This window comes from Thecamonas trahens (assembly GCF_000142905.1).
Source record: "Thecamonas trahens ATCC 50062 unplaced genomic scaffold supercont1.5, whole genome shotgun sequence".
Lineage (NCBI taxonomy): Eukaryota > Apusomonadida > Apusomonadidae > Thecamonas > Thecamonas trahens.
In genome coordinates, this window is record NW_013657675.1 from 244,928 (window position 1) to 254,775 (window position 9,848).

The following is a 9,848-nucleotide window of genomic DNA, read 5'->3' on the forward strand; positions in this document are numbered from 1 at the left end:
GGGGTCCTCCGTGAGTCGAGTGTGTGTCGGAGGAAGCTGAGCGGGGGGGCGGGGGGGGGCTAGAGCGGGGGAAGGGGGGGGGGGACGGCTGGTGACTGGTGAATGGTGGCTGGCTGGTGACTGGTGGTGGCTGGTTGGCATGTCACTCAGTTCACTTTACGGCGCGTGGATGGGGAGGAGGGGCTAGCGGCGACGGCGCGATCGGGTCCGTCGAGAGTGCGAGTGGCGGGTTGCGCGACGGCGTCCGATGCGGTTGGCATGAAAGTGCGGATTGCGGGTCGCGGTGTGGCAGACGCTGATGTGACGGGCGGCGGTCATCCTCGGCCTTGCGGCGGGCAACGACTGCCGACGAGCGCGAGGCGCGGGCTAAGGATGCCCGCTGTTGATGTTGTACGGCTGGATGAATCGCGGCGCAGCCCGTGCCCGATGGCGGCAAACTCGGCACGGTCCTCCTCGCCCGCGAGGATGTACAATACCACGCGCCCGCCTGCAAACTCGCACTCGGGATACGCGGCGTGGATGGCATCGTAGACTGCCATCTCACGGCGCGCCCACATCCGCTTCCTCTGCTCGCGCGCTGCATACCCCCTGCCGACAGACCTGCCTTTGCTGTACCTGCAGATGGAAGCAGTGGCGGCAGCGCCCAATCCCAGCCCAATGCTGCTCGCACGAGGTACCGTGAATGGAGTCAGGTGCAGTCAACGAGTTGGAAAAACCACACAGTTTGGCGCGGCCGCCCGCGCGCCAAGAGCAAAGTCCCATAAATACCCAGTGCCGGGTTCATCGAGGTGTTTGCGCTGCCTACAACTCTGGACACTGTTGCCTGGGTGTCAGGGGGGGGGGGAGGGGGCGTGCAAGGGCATACATCCCATCGCCCATGCAGGAGATGCGAAGCAGACGTGCAAAGAAACACATAGTCGTGATCTTTGATTGAACACTCTCCTCCCGTCGGAAACGCGTACAGAAACCGATAGTCATCGCCGCAGCTTGTCTTTGTCATCCCACCACCAACCTATGTTGATCTCCTCGAGAAAGAGTACTGACCAGCTGAGCTCGCCTGTACCACCAAGCTATTTAAGGTGTTGCCGCAGTGAACGGAATCGAGACGGCAGCAGGTGGCTAGGCCTTGCTTAGCCTTTTCGTTAAGCATGTTGACCCAAAATTGCAGTCCACGCCCGGTCACGTGACCGGGACGGTGCCCGGCGGCGAGGTAGGGGCGCGTCACCACGGCGGCAACCGGCGACAGCTTGCAGAAGACTGCACTCTCCCTACTCCTCGCCTCCCGGTCACCGACACTACCTCCCCTCTTCCCCCTCTCCCTTCCCCGCTAGGTACAGAAGAACCCTGTCGCCATGGTGGACGCGGACACGGCGACTAAGCTCATCCAGAACTGCACGCCCAACCTCGCCGACTCGGCGTTCATGGCTTGGGCAGCGGCGCAGGTGTTTGTCATGATTCCTGCGCTGGCCATGTTTGAGGGTGGACTGGTGCGATCGAAGAACGTGCTCTCGCTCTTTGCGCAGATTTTTGTCGGCCTTGCAGTGCTCTCGGTCATGTTCTTCCTCGTGGGATTCTCGCTCATCTTTGGCGACGACAAGGGCGGCTTCATCGGCGGGCTCGACTATGTGGCGCTCAAGGGCTTTGATCCCTCGACCTGCTTTGGCCGCGTCGCCACCCTGCCGTCGACGCTCTACGCGCTGTACGAGTGCATGTTTGCGGTCATCACGCCGCTGCTCATCACTGGCGCCTTTGCCGAGCGACTGACCTTTCGCGCGTACGTGGTCTTCATCGTGGTGTGGGAGCTGACCGTGTACTATCCGGTGGCGCACTGGATCTGGGGCGGCGGGTGGCTGATGCAGCGTGGCGCGCTGGACTTTGCGGGCGGCATTGTGGTCCACACCACGGCTGGCGCCGCCGCGCTTGTCACTGCGGTCATGCTCGGCGCGCGCGCCGGGCACGGCGTCTCGCACGCTCTCAAGCCGCATTCGGTCCCGCTGACCATGATTGGTGGTGGCCTGCTGTGGTTTGGCTGGTTTGGCTTCAACGGCGGCTCGGCATACCGGTCCGGCGGCGACGCAGCGTCTGCCACGCTCAACACCCACATTGCGGCGTCGGCATGCGGCGTGGTGTGGCTGCTCATCTCGTGGAAGCGCGAGGGTCGCCCGCACACCGTCGACGTTATGAACGGCATCATCGCCGGCCTTGCCGGCATCACACCTGTGGCCGGCTACTGCTCACCAGTGGCAGCGCTCGTCATTGGCATCGTCCTCGGCCTCCTCGCCGACGGCGCAGTCATCCTGCTCACCGACGTCCTGCACATCGACGATGCGCTGGAGGTCTCGGCCGTCCACGGCGCGACCGGGCTCATCGGCTCGCTGGCGACAGGCTTTGTGGCGTCGTCCACCTACTCGGATGCCGTGACCAATGAGGGCCTCTTTATCCATGGCGGAAGCGGCAAGCTGCTCGGTGAGCAGGTGCTCGCCGTTGTGGTCACGCTCGCATGGTCGGGCGTCTGGTCGTGGATCATCTTCGCCTTTATCGAAAGGGTGCTCGGTTGGGACCTGCGGGTCTCTGCTGCCGAGGAGGACGAAGGCCTCGACGTCGGCCAGCACGAGGGCCACGCATACCTCTTCTCACGACTCGCCATCTACGAGGAGGTCTTCCCAGAGGAGGAGACGCCGCCGCCGTCGATTTTCACCACCGCGCGCTCGCGCTCGCAAATGCGCCGCGACCACTACCACGGGCCGACCTCGATCTACACCTCGGTCGACACGCCGCTGTTCTCGTCGGTCAACGGCTCGCTTCGCGACGCGTCGCGGACGCGCTCCATGCACGTGTAAAAGCAAACTCATTGCTTGCTCTTCTTTGCCGGCGAGTCGTCGAGGTCGAGGTCGAGGTCGAGGTCCATGTCGAGGTCCGGCTTGCGGCGGCGGCGACGGCGGCGCCCGGCCGGGCCGCTGGCGCCCGAGCTCGACACGGCGCCCGGCGTGCCCGACGACTCGTTGCCAGATTCGGCAGCGACAGCTGCGACGCCACTCGGCTTGGCCTTTGTGAGCGAGACCCGCATCGGAACCGGCTCGTTATCGACATCGCTCGCAGCTGCGGCGACGGGCGTGGCCAGCTGACGGGCATCGACCATGCCGACCTGGCGAGCGAACGCCGGCGGGAGCGGCTTGGCAAACGCGCTCACCCGCATGTGCTCCGGCTGCGGGTTCGGCGGGCGGTGGACGCCAAATGGACTGGCGCCCTGGGTGTAGCTCATCCGCTGGACCATGCCAAGAACGAGGTCCATGTCAAGCCCGGAACCATCACAGAGCGTATCCACCAGCGTGTCTGCGCTCCCGCCCTTGCCCACCTGCCTCACCAGCGGGCGCGCCGCCCGGTCAGGTGCGGCATCAGGCCGGGTGATGTGCGGGTGTGTGGCGTGGACCGTCTCCGTCACCGCTGGCAGTGCCGTCAGCACCTCTGCCGACGTCGCCGCCACCATCGCCCGCGCCTTGGACGACGTCTCCCGCAGCGCCCGCTTGAGCAAATAAGCTCTCCGGACCCGTTCAACTACTCCGTGCCGCCGACCCCCCCCCGCCCCAGTCCCAATCCCCCCGTCGCATATGACCATGTCCCAGCACCGGTATCAGCCCCCTGTAAGTCCTCCTCCTCCCCCTCCCTCCCCCCCTCCCTCCTCCTTTCCCTCCCCAACCTACCTCTCGCCACCTCGGTCTGCAGCGCAGCATCTGTTCGTAGGATGTCGGTGACGAGGGCCAGCATGGCCTCGTCCGTTGGTGTTGGCCCAATGCCCTCAGCGGCGGCACGGAGAGCGGCAAAGTAGCCATTGAGGGCAGCGGCGAGGGCAGCTAGCGCTGCACGGGCTGCGCGGGTGCTGCTCCCACCGCCACCCATATCGCCTCCTGCCCGACTGCCCTCGCTTGCGCCCACCACTGCCACCCCCACGCCACTTGCCTCTGTCTGCGACATGCCCTCCCGTCACAAGTCGAGTGTCCGTCACCGCGCCGCCGCCGCCACCGCCACCGCCACCGCCACCGCGCTACGCTCTCTCTCCGTCGCATGCCATGCGCGATACACATCGCATCACATCCTGCCATTTACTACCCCTCGGCAGTAAAGTAGTGGGCCGTGCCCGAGTCCGAGTCGGACGCTGACCAGTCTGACGACGTCTTGCCATGCCGGCTGGCGCTATGCCGGCTGGTCGCCCGCCGACGCCGGCTGGTCCGACGTCCGCTGGTCCGACGCCGACTGGTGCGATGCGAGCTAGCTGCCTCGCCCTCACGCCGCCGCCGCTTTTCTTGCGGCTGGCTCGCGGCGATCCTGGGAGCGAGGCGGTAACGGGAGCAGCGAGGTCTGCGGACCGAGTGCGCGAGGCCGACGTCGCCGATACCGGACGGTCACTGCAGCGACGGCGGTGCGGGCGACTGGCGGACTTCACCTCGGGCTCGTACTTCATCTCAGGTTCGGACTCAGATACGAGCCTAGCCAGAGCGGCGTCGTCGCTCGCACGGGTGTCGCCCGCCTCGTTGTACGGCTCGTTGGCGCGCCAGGCCTCGATGGCGGTAAACGAAGCCTCGATGCCGGCGGAGAAAGGGACAAAATCACGGTGGAGATCGGCGGTGCCGCCGAGCTCGTGCGGGAGCTGCGAGGCGAGGATGTGCTCTTGTAGCTCGGCCTGGTAGTTGTCGGTGAGAAAATGGACCTTGGCGCGGGTGGAGGCGTCAAGGAATGGCTTGGCGAGAGCCCAGAGGACCTTGAAGACCCGGCCGGCGTTGATGATGTATGCCGCGCCGAGGCGCTCGGGGTAGATGGCCTGCAGCGAGAGAAAGCCCTTTGCGCCTGCACGATCGAGGTTGGACCATCCAAAGTCAGCATAGTCTGCAATCATAGTGACCTGCTGGACCGGGGCACCCGGATAGAGCTCGTGCCGCTCGGCGTACTCCATCATGAACATGTTGGTCGCCATGTACTGATCGAGCGGCGAGATGGAGCTTTTGTGACGCTTGTTGACAAACCAGGAGACAACCCGCCCGGCCTTATCGCGCCCGAGGGGATGGACCTTGTCTGTGGCGAGCTCGGCCCGGATCCGCGGGTCATCGAGGCTGAGGAGGAACGGCTTGTGCTCGAGACGCCAGGCGATCATGTCACGGACGTGCTTGATCGTCGCCTCACGCTCAAAGGCCACAGCCTTGCCGAACCGGAACGTGTCGTACAGTGTGTGGACAAAGGCGTCGACGCCTGCATCCGCCCGCTCCGCGTTGAGCTTGCCCAGCTCGGCCGCCACAGCAGCCACCACCGCCGCGTGCGTCGCCTCGAGTGTCCCGGACGCCAGCGCCTCCACATACGCTGGATCCGCCTCTGCCATTCGCATTCCTGTCCCGTGCGCCACCGTGTCGGCAGCAAGGGGGTGGTGACAGGTGCTTCTGGCCGAGTCTTGCTGGGGAGGGGGGGGGGGGGGGGGGAGTGGGTGGCTGACGCGAGTCACACACTGCACATGCAGAGCGGGACGATGTGCATTTATATGGGGAAAAAGCTGACGAGAGCTCAGATGGCAGCGAGAGCTGCACCGCCAGCATCACCGGCGGCGCCAGCGGTATCGGAGGCACGGCGCTTGACCCACCAGACAGCGCCGACGACGCCTGCGACAACGAGCGCGATAAAGATGACGACACCTGCGACAATGCCCGCAATAAGACCACCCGAGGCGCCTGATGACGACGACGGCGAGCCGCCACTGATCTGCCCGGCCGAGGCCGAGGCCGAGCCTGAGCCTGAGCCTGAGCCTGAGCCTGAGCCCGAACCCGAGTCTGAGCCTGAGCCTGTGCCCGAGCCCGTACCCGAGCCTGAGCCCGAGCCCGAGCCCGAGCCCGAAGAGACCGGCGGCGACGGCGGCGGTGGGGTGCTGGCTGGGTTGATCGTGAGCTGGCCGGCGTTGATGACAAAGTCCTCACCGATCTCGACGAGCATGTGGTAGACGGCGGGCGCGAGCGATGATGTCGACATCGTAAGAAAGCTCACGTCGCGAATGCCGTTCGATGGGATGTCGGTGAGCTGACCGGAGAGGAGGAGAACATCCGTTCCGCGGCTAAGGACGTCGTCGGTCGAGGCGTAGAGCGTAGCGGTGATATCCCCGGTTCCAGCATCGCCAACGTTGGCGACGCGGACGGCGACCTGAGCGATGGTGCCGCCGACGTTAAGAGCCGAAGGCGTGACAACACGGACAAATGAGCCTGCCCAGGTCCGCATGTGCTCGACGAGCTGGACGGTGGGGGTAAACGACCTGCCCGCCCCGACCCAGCCGTTAATGTCGTTGATGGTTGACGCGATGAGCTTGCTCACATAGCCAGCCGAAAACTGCGGCGAGGCAAACGGGTTGGTGGCAGAGAACAGGCCAGTCACGTTGCCGTCCTCGGCAAAGAACGGTCCACCATTGGTGCCGAGCGGCATCCAGACGTCAGCGTACATGGTGGCATCGGGCGACGGCGGCGACGGCGCGAGTGGCGTCGGCGGCGTCGGCCCGGCGTTGACCGTCTGGACGCCGAGCGACTCACCGTCAGCCATGCCGGCAACATCCGGATCAATGCCGTAGCCGTAGGCGGTGAAAGGACCGTAGAGGGGGGCGGTGGGGACAGAGCGCTGCGGAGGCCAGCCAGTCCGATCGCCGGTAAAGCCGTCGACAAAGATGATGCCGTAGTTGTACTGGAGGGCGTCAATGGTGCCGAGGTCGGTGGCGGGCGTCGACTGCCACTCGGAAGGAAAGCTGTCGAACGGTGCGATGCCATTAAAGGTGCCGAACGGGTTGTCGATCTGCGCCCCGCCGCGGATGCACCCCTTGCAGGCTGCCGGCGTGACCCGGATCTCGGCGGCAGCTGCAGCCGGAGGGCTCGGACCGGCCGACGGCGGCAGCGGGCGGCGATACAGCGCCGCCGCCGACGTCAGCACCGCGTTCCGCCCGGCCATGACGCCCGTAAAGGTTCCTGAGAACGTGCCAGCCGGGTCGTCGGTGTAGCGGACCTTGACACGGACAATCGAGTAAGCAGTCGGATCAGAAACAGCGGTGATGACCACCGGCGGCGGCGGACCAGGCGGCGCAGACTGGAGCAGCTTGCGGGCCATGCCGGCCCCACCTTCCGCACTCACCACCGGAGCATGGCCGTCGTGGGCTGAATGGTTGTCACCCAAAAAACGCTCTCCAGCCGAAAGCTTAGCCACCTGCGGTGCCTGGCCAGGGAGTACGTCAGCAGCCGCGCCTGCGGCGAGCGCAACAAGAAGCAGAGCACCAAGTGCAGCAAGAACGCGAGTCTGCATACCTTCTTGGCTTGTTGGGTCAAAGTCGAATGTCCCCGCCACGGCTACCCCCTTCCTCTCTTCCTCTCCTCCCTCCTGCCCAATGCCACTTTTCGCGTGTTGGCAGTAGCAGCAGCTGCAACGCTCGGCAAACACTCCTTTTTGAGCAGTCACGAGTGTGGCGCACGCTTATTTTTTTAATTGGCCAGGGAGCACGTCAGCAGCCGCCGACGCGGCTGCGGTGTCGGAGAGTGAGGGTGGGGGGGTGTAGATGGCTGGAGTGGGATGAGTGTGGTGGCTATGGCTGCTGCAGCTAGCGCTGCTGCTGTGGCCGAGGCCGAGGCGATCAGCGAGTGATCGAGTGACGGCTAGCCGCTCGTCGCTCAGCCACTCGCTGGCGTGAGGCCGTGCTGATGCTGCTGCGGGAGAAGGTGAAGTCCAAGCCCGAGGCGGCGATGACCAGGTTGGTGATAATGCTGATGCTGATGAGAATAGTGATGGGGGCGAGGGATGGCGATGGCTGGCGATGGGAGTGATGGTTGAGGCGGCGGCGGTGATGGTAGCGATGGTGGACGACGACCATAGGCGGTTGCCGTTGCGGTGGCCTAGGCTGCGACTCCCGAGAAGAGAGAGAGAGAGAGAGAGAGGAAGAGGGTTGTGATGAAGGGGGAGGAATGAATGAACCATGCATCGCAAACAAGCCAGCTGCTGTGGATGACCATCGGCGCCGGGTCGCTGCCGGGCGGGCTCTTGTGAGCGACAGCCCAAACGAGCGAGCGCACAACCCAAGTTCGAGGCCGAGGTCGAGGATGAGGGCGCAAGATCGGGATCAGAAGGACGAATAGAAGCACGACAGCGAGCACGATGACACAGATACTGTTGGCCTGATGCACATGAATGTCATCGTTGTCGTCGTCACCATCACCATCACCTCCACCGCCAGTCGCCAGCCCAGCCCACCCACCCCTCCTCACCGACATCGACACCAACTGACGATGGCGTACCCACGGCCACTTTCTAGCCTGGTCCTACTCACCCCCTCTCTCGCCCTCCTCCACCTCGCCCCACAGTCCACAACTGCCCCTTCCTGCAATCCGAAGCCCTCGTCTCCATCGACGCCCCTCCTGCCAACTGCGCCGCTGATCACGACTAGGCCCAAGTCCGACTCCCCCCAAGCAAGCCAGTGTCAACACATATCTCGCCGCTCACCACGCGCGTTTGCTACCTCAGGCGGCACGAAAGGCGCGGACAAAGGCCATCTTGAAGGCCTTGATGTGACGGGCGTGCTCGTCGCTGCCGGGTCGGAGGAGCTCGTCCAGGGCGGCGCAGCCGGCGGCAAGGAGCTCGGCACGGAGCTCGAGGAGGCGTGGGATGGAGACGAGCTTGTCGGTGTAGTCTGTGGTGAGGACCTCAAGATCTGCTGACGGCTCGAGGATGCGGAGGGCGATGAAGCTTTCGAGAGCGAGGGAGGCGGCCGAGGCGCGCGGGCGGCGTCGGCGGGCAGCGGGTGGGACCTTTGCAGCCTTTGCGGCTTGGGCCTTTGCCTTGGCCTGCGACGAGCCCGGAGGCTGGGCGCCAGCGGTGTCGGCAAGGAACAGCTCCAGCTCGTCGACTGATGGCTCGCGCAGCAGGTGCGGGTGCGGATTGCGGTAGCCATGGAGATCTGCACCGCGGCTGTAGCGCAGATCGACCGGATGCGACGCGTTGGGCTCATGCGGGCCGGGCATCGGCAGGTAGTGTGAAACCTCGGGCGGGCCAAGGAAGACCGGGTGGGCCACCGGGTGGTTGCGGTTCTTGTGGGCGTCGAGCCGCGCAGCGTGCGCCCGCATCCGCCGCACCATATGGAAGATGTTGGCATTGTGCTCACGCGCAATGTCCGATGGCCGTCGCGCATCCTTTCCACACGCTCGATCCAGCACAGTTGTGCCCAGCGGACGGCCCGGGCTCGTGCCCGAGCCGCGGATTCGGCGGCGGCGAACCCGTTGCCGGCTGCGGCTCCGTGTGGCTCTGAACTCGCTCTTCCTCGCCGACTCGGCCAATAGCGCCTGCAGATGCGCGTCCCGCCGGGCAGACACCATGGCTGCCCCGCCAAGCCCGCGCGTGTCGGGCGTAAACGTGCCCCGGTACCGCGGCGAGCGGTGCGCCATAAGCGCAAGAGTCGTGTGGGGTCTTGGGCCGTCGAATCGTTGACCGACTGGTGGCGGCTGGCATGGCAACCTAACCGTCAGCCTCCTTTCGTCAACCGACCACTGTCGTTTTTCCATTTCTTCTTGTTCATTCATTCCAACGGTTGGAAGGCCAAACAAAGGCAGCCGCCGTGTGCAGCAGCGACAGCGACGGCGACCAGCACCACCTATCTCAAGTCACTCAAGGTACGCCACCCACTCCCACCTCGACCCTCACGCAAACCTTTCTACACACCTCCTACTCCCCTTTCCCTCCATCCTCCCCACGCCCTTCACCCCTCTCGCTACCCTCGCATCCCTTCCTCCTTTCCACTCTCCCCAGCCCTCGGCCCACCTCCCTCCCTCCCACCTTGCCCAGTTTTCTTCTTCCCC

At 65.1% G+C, this 9,848-nt stretch overlaps 6 protein-coding genes across 6 annotated transcripts in view; 2 read left to right on the forward strand and 4 right to left on the reverse strand.

Moving 5' to 3' along the window:
* The first annotated feature begins 1,262 nt into the window (after positions 1–1,262).
* Positions 1,263–2,857, forward strand: AMSG_01261 (ammonium transporter). Its single transcript, XM_013906415.1, has one exon. It carries the CDS (start codon positions 1,353–1,355, stop codon positions 2,838–2,840), a length of 1,488 nt encoding a protein of 495 aa, XP_013761869.1. The 5' UTR covers positions 1,263–1,352; the 3' UTR covers positions 2,841–2,857.
* A 223-nt stretch (positions 2,858–3,080) lies between these two features.
* On the reverse strand, positions 3,081–3,897 carry AMSG_01262 (uncharacterized protein; the record flags this gene model as incomplete). Its single annotated transcript, XM_013906416.1, has 3 exons — positions 3,081–3,099; positions 3,159–3,555; positions 3,702–3,897. The coding sequence occupies 3 exons, from the start codon at positions 3,895–3,897 to the stop codon at positions 3,081–3,083; spliced, it is 612 nt and encodes a 203-aa protein (XP_013761870.1).
* A 231-nt stretch (positions 3,898–4,128) lies between these two features.
* Positions 4,129–5,374, reverse strand: AMSG_01263 (polyphosphoinositide binding protein Ssh2p; the record flags this gene model as incomplete). The annotated part of the gene is made up of 2 exons (XM_013906417.1): positions 4,129–4,251; positions 4,286–5,374. The coding sequence occupies 2 exons, from the start codon at positions 5,372–5,374 to the stop codon at positions 4,192–4,194; spliced, it is 1,149 nt and encodes a 382-aa protein (XP_013761871.1). The 3' UTR covers positions 4,129–4,191.
* A 173-nt stretch (positions 5,375–5,547) lies between these two features.
* AMSG_01264 (uncharacterized protein) lies at positions 5,548–7,238 on the reverse strand (the record flags this gene model as incomplete). The annotated part of the gene is made up of 1 exon (XM_013906418.1): positions 5,548–7,238. Exon 1 carries the CDS (start codon positions 7,117–7,119, stop codon positions 5,548–5,550), a length of 1,572 nt encoding a protein of 523 aa, XP_013761872.1. The 5' UTR covers positions 7,120–7,238.
* Positions 7,239–8,256: 1,018 nt separating this feature from the next.
* AMSG_01265 (uncharacterized protein) lies at positions 8,257–9,437 on the reverse strand (the record flags this gene model as incomplete). Its single annotated transcript, XM_013906419.1, has 1 exon — positions 8,257–9,437. The coding sequence occupies one exon, from the start codon at positions 9,435–9,437 to the stop codon at positions 8,517–8,519; it is 921 nt and encodes a 306-aa protein (XP_013761873.1). The 3' UTR covers positions 8,257–8,516.
* A 208-nt stretch (positions 9,438–9,645) lies between these two features.
* AMSG_01266 (ubiquitin-activating enzyme E1) overlaps positions 9,646–9,848 on the forward strand; it is a gene marked incomplete at its 3' end in the record, with an annotated part of 4,095 nt that continues 3,892 nt past the window's right edge. The window contains exon 1 of the mRNA XM_013906420.1: positions 9,646–9,662. The remainder of the gene's footprint in view (positions 9,663–9,848) is intronic.

Excerpts from the sequence above, each read along its gene's own strand:
- AMSG_01261 (XM_013906415.1), top strand. The coding sequence starts at position 1,353 with ATGGTGGACGCGGACACGGCGACTAAGCTCATCCAGAACTGCACGCCC.